The sequence below is a fragment of the Morchella sextelata genome, assembly GCF_020137385.1.
Source record: "Morchella sextelata strain SCLS chromosome Unknown scls_7, whole genome shotgun sequence".
Classification (NCBI taxonomy): Eukaryota; Fungi; Ascomycota; class Pezizomycetes; order Pezizales; family Morchellaceae; genus Morchella; species Morchella sextelata.
The window spans coordinates 1,977,104-1,981,537 of record NW_025408622.1 but is presented as its reverse complement, the minus strand read 5'-3'; the positions used below and the strand labels follow the sequence as shown (position 1 = coordinate 1,981,537).

The following is a 4,434-nucleotide window of genomic DNA, read 5'->3' as shown; positions in this document are numbered from 1 at the left end:
AAATCAAAACATAATTTTTGATATCAATGTCTGCCGAATCTTATTGGTAAGGCTTCGCGCAGCGACATTATGCACAACTTCCTGTACTTATCCGATGACACAAGATCCGTACATCAACCCGCGCCGGGAAGGAGAAGCTGCAATCCGATCCAAAGTAGGATATCAGGTTCACATAACTATATGTCAATAGTGGTCACATATGATCTCGCACGCGTGATCCAGGCAAGGTGTAAAGTACACATATTTAATACATATCTTCTTAGTTGAGGGACCATCTCCAGACTCCGTCCTGAGCTAGAGATACTCCCGGGACGTAACCAGGCAACAGTAAAACCGTGTCAAATTACCAGTCGAGAAGACGGACCGTAACGGAGCTGCGCCCGGGCCTGATATGCATATCAATATCAACAAGTCCCTTAACCATCGAGTTCCTAAATTAGATACTGAGAGGGTTTCGTATTCACTGCACTTTTAACCTTGATTGTCTAGAACGTACTCTCCTCTACGTAAGGTTCTGCTAGTTGATTCCGGGATTCAGTGTTTCCGGCCCGCCAAGTAATAGATATCGAGACGTCAGGCTAGGTACGAGATGCGCACATATCGAGGAGTCTCCAATCTATGCAGGAGTTCTTCTGGTCCTCCGGGCTCCGGGTGATCAGCTTTCTGGTCATATATTAAGGATTTGGGAAGATAACTAACTCTCACAAATTTGTCTCAGTTAGATAGGTGCATGGCAGTTCAAAGTCAGATAACTCAATGAGTGGGAGGGGACGTTCATGTAGTCCATTCATAGGTGGTTACGAGAGCAGAATATCATTTCCATTGTGATAAGTAGTACTCCAAGGTGTATCGAAAGAAGGGCGGAGGAAAGTAACTTCTCCTGCAAGGGACCATTGATCACTGTTGACAACATACTAAATATCCGTACGTGTGTCCTGAATAGATGTACGCGGATAGGCATACTCCAAGTAATAGAATCAAAAAGCGCAGGCACCACATCGCTGTAACAATGTGTCCACATTGAAACTTAATTCCGTACATACATGTACGCCGCCTCACGAAGTCTCGAGACACTCACATACGTGTAGACATACATTTCCCTACATGTCTCCGCCCATCTCCACGGGTAGCTCAGTGCTGTCCAACACTTATGCTTCCCACATCAAACCTACATGACCCCAAGAGACTCACATAGATCAGATAATACACCAAGTAATTTACGCTCTATTCAAGCCTTACATACAAGTAGACACCTAAGAAATCGTTTCATATACAAGCCTCTGATAAGCTACGTACTTGGACATATGTGAGGTAATCATGGCTTAAGCCGTTAATAAAGGCCTTTCAAGAACGAAAACTCCTCGGTGCTTTCCGTTCTATGTTATAAAGCAATGCTTCATAACCGAAACAAACACCCCCAACAAAGACCCGCCCCGCGACACGCGTCCCCCAAGCTAAAGGCTGGCCAGTCTACGATAATCTTATCTGGCGCTCACCAACTATCACTCGATCACGTGTCAATCACAGAACATCACTCGTTTATATCAACATCTGTGCCTTTCAGCCCTGACTTGGCTAGCCAATCACCCATCTCACATCATCACAACAACATTCCTCAGCTGCATTCCGCCAGCAAGCCACCAAGATAAGCCTATGACTCTCGGACCACTGTTAACCGGGGAATAGCCTTGGCTGAACCGGTAGAGTAGAAATTGAGGGGTTGGACAATTGTACAACTCTGCCCTTAATATGGGGGATCCTTGGCATCGAGGTAGGAAAGGCCTTATCGGAACCTGTGGGTGGGGTCCCGTCATGGCCAGGATCTGACCAGAGAAATATTAACCTACAAGCCAATGTAAAATACGATGATCGAGATGCGCTCCCAGAGAGCTGGGTGGGGGGGGGGGTGCTTAGGGACTGGAAATACGGCTTAGCTTATTGCAATTGGCCGTAAGAATACGGAGTTGTGAGTAATATCTGCTGGTGAGATTTTCCCTTTCAATGAGTCTTCACGAAATGTCCTATAACTACGAAATATCTTGAGCAGTGCAAATTACTTTTAGCAAGGGATACGAAGTACCTGGATCGGATATATAGCGCTAGTGAAAATGTATGCATCAAATATTACGGGAGCGGGATATCGTTCTAGGACAAAAAGAAAATAACCTTTATTTACAGATATATTCGATAGGTTCGAAGCCTCTAGGGAGTCTCGCTCGTGAGCGGGATAGAAGGTGCATGTTGAAGCCCCGAGGCCGGGATGAGCAATTGAGGTTGTAATATTCAATATGGTTCTCTGACGAATAAGACTAGCAGGGAAATGATGCATCCCTTCACAATACGGAAAACCTGGTCGGTAGGGCAAGCAATATCAACGATCCATATATGAACCCGAGCCAATAGCCTTATAAATGCAATATGCAGATTAGGAATACAGATCTGTGCCGTATTAGTACGCAATTTCGAAATCCAAGACCTATAAATCATACGCCCTGTTGCTGTCATCTGGAAGTTTATCGATTGGTTGATTTATAATAGAAAGGAATTAAAAAGATGATATGGGGGCGCAATACACATCAGGATGTTATTTGTGGACAGATCAGTAGGAACTGCATTACCATCGGAATGGGTAAAAAAAAATATTTTTATCTAAACCCCATTATTTTTTCGTCATAAAATCCTCTTTTAAGTTTTTTTTTGCAAATTCCGAATCATCACTTTGTGGTTGGTGAAAAAGACTCGAACGGACCCTAAGATCTAAGGTATCTGAAATTCGGTTTCTTACCTGTGAACATCGTGGTCCCTGTTAGGTTGTAAAGGGCGGATTCCAGGTAGTACCTCATTCCTAAAAGATCGGATAATGGCCAGAAGTTCCTTATCATAACTCTCGTAGTTACATTCAGCTGGGGAATGTTTCTTCGAGAAAAAGACCACAGGGTATAGGATTCCTTAAGCATCGTATTGGGACAAGACGGCGGCGGAGACGTAGTCGGAGGCGTCAGTTTCCACAACCAGGCTCTTCACACTAAGGGCGACACCTTCTCCTCACAGCATAGGGTGGTGCAATTCTCAGTTTCTACCAGGCCAAGGGATAAGTAAGTGTAAGTAAGTGTAAGTACCGGGTGCATGTAGACATGTGTGTGTATTTACATGTTTTGTATATACGTCTGTACTTTACCTGTAGCTACGTAACCATCAAGTGAAGCAAAGAACAACATGGCAGAAGAACAATAGTATATATAGATAGAATAGGCGATCACTTGAATAGAATCATCATTCTCCTTCTGATACAAAATCATACTCCCCATACACCACCGTCATCACCATTCCACCATCACATTCCATCACTACTACTATTACTACAACTCCCACCACTTCCACCACCATGACCGCCATGCCACGCCAAAACTGCTTCGAGACCTCCCTCATCTCTAGCTCTTCCCTTCCTACCACCGTTTCGCCCATCTGTCTCATCAACTCCTTCCTAGAGCAGCGCACCACCTCCAAGTACACGGACACCCTAAAACTCGACTGCTCTCCCGCCGTCTACGAGCGCATCTGCGCCGCCTTTCCCTCCCTACGCCTAAGCTACTTCTACCCGCGGCGGCTCCTGATCATCACGGCACCCGGTAGGCCGCACGAAGTCGTCAGCGAAAGGCTCGAGCGCGGCATCCGGCAGGATCTCCACGACAGCGGCTTCTATGGCCCGGGTGGAGCCTGGAAAAGGTGGGCATCACGAGGTCCACTGATCATCTTATTAACGATGGGGAGGGGGGGAAGAAGGGGAGCGTGCTGCAGCCGGACGGCGGTTTGGACATCTTGGGGCTCGACGACCCGTTCCTTGTCATTGAGGTGGCCGACACGCAGAACGGCGAGGAGGCCAGGGCAAAGGCGGAGGTGTATTTGAAGCGTGGGCGCGTGCGGTTTGTGGTTATTGTGGATATGGTGAGGAGTAAGCAGAAGAAGATGAAGATTGGCGAGGGTGAAGCTGCCGCCGGTAGTGCTGGTGGAGTCCCTAACGTTGACGCCGAAACCATCCCCGCCCCCACCCCATACGCGCAGGTCCTTGTCTCGGTCCTCTCCCGCACCCGCACTTCGCCGCGCCGTGAGGTGGTCACGCTTGTGAGCCCCACCGAGGTGTGGCCGGCGCCTCCGCCGCCTGAGAGCGCGTTCTCGTTCACGTGGGAGGACATGGGAATGAAGGGGTATCCGGAGGTGCTGCGGGGCCGCGTGATTAAGGTCGGCTGGATGTGGCTGCATGAGTTCCTCGTTGAGCAATTCCAGGTACAGGAGGCGGGGAGCCTCCCGATTCCGGATGACGAGAGTGGTGAGTGGGAGGAGGAGACCGAGGAGGATGAGGGGGGTGGGGGAGAGGATGAGGCGGAGGCGGAGCAGCAGAGTGGGAGTGATGGGAGTTATCGCCCGTCGCAGTAA

The 4,434-nt window shown here is 48.4% G+C and overlaps 1 protein-coding gene across 1 annotated transcript; it reads left to right on the top strand.

Moving 5' to 3' along the window:
- Positions 1-3,385: 3,385 nt before the first annotated feature.
- Positions 3,386-4,434, top strand: H6S33_012187 (uncharacterized protein; the record flags this gene model as incomplete). Its single annotated transcript, XM_044843570.1, has 2 exons — positions 3,386-3,629; positions 3,680-4,434. The coding sequence occupies 2 exons, from the start codon at positions 3,386-3,388 to the stop codon at positions 4,432-4,434; spliced, it is 999 nt and encodes a 332-aa protein (XP_044695855.1).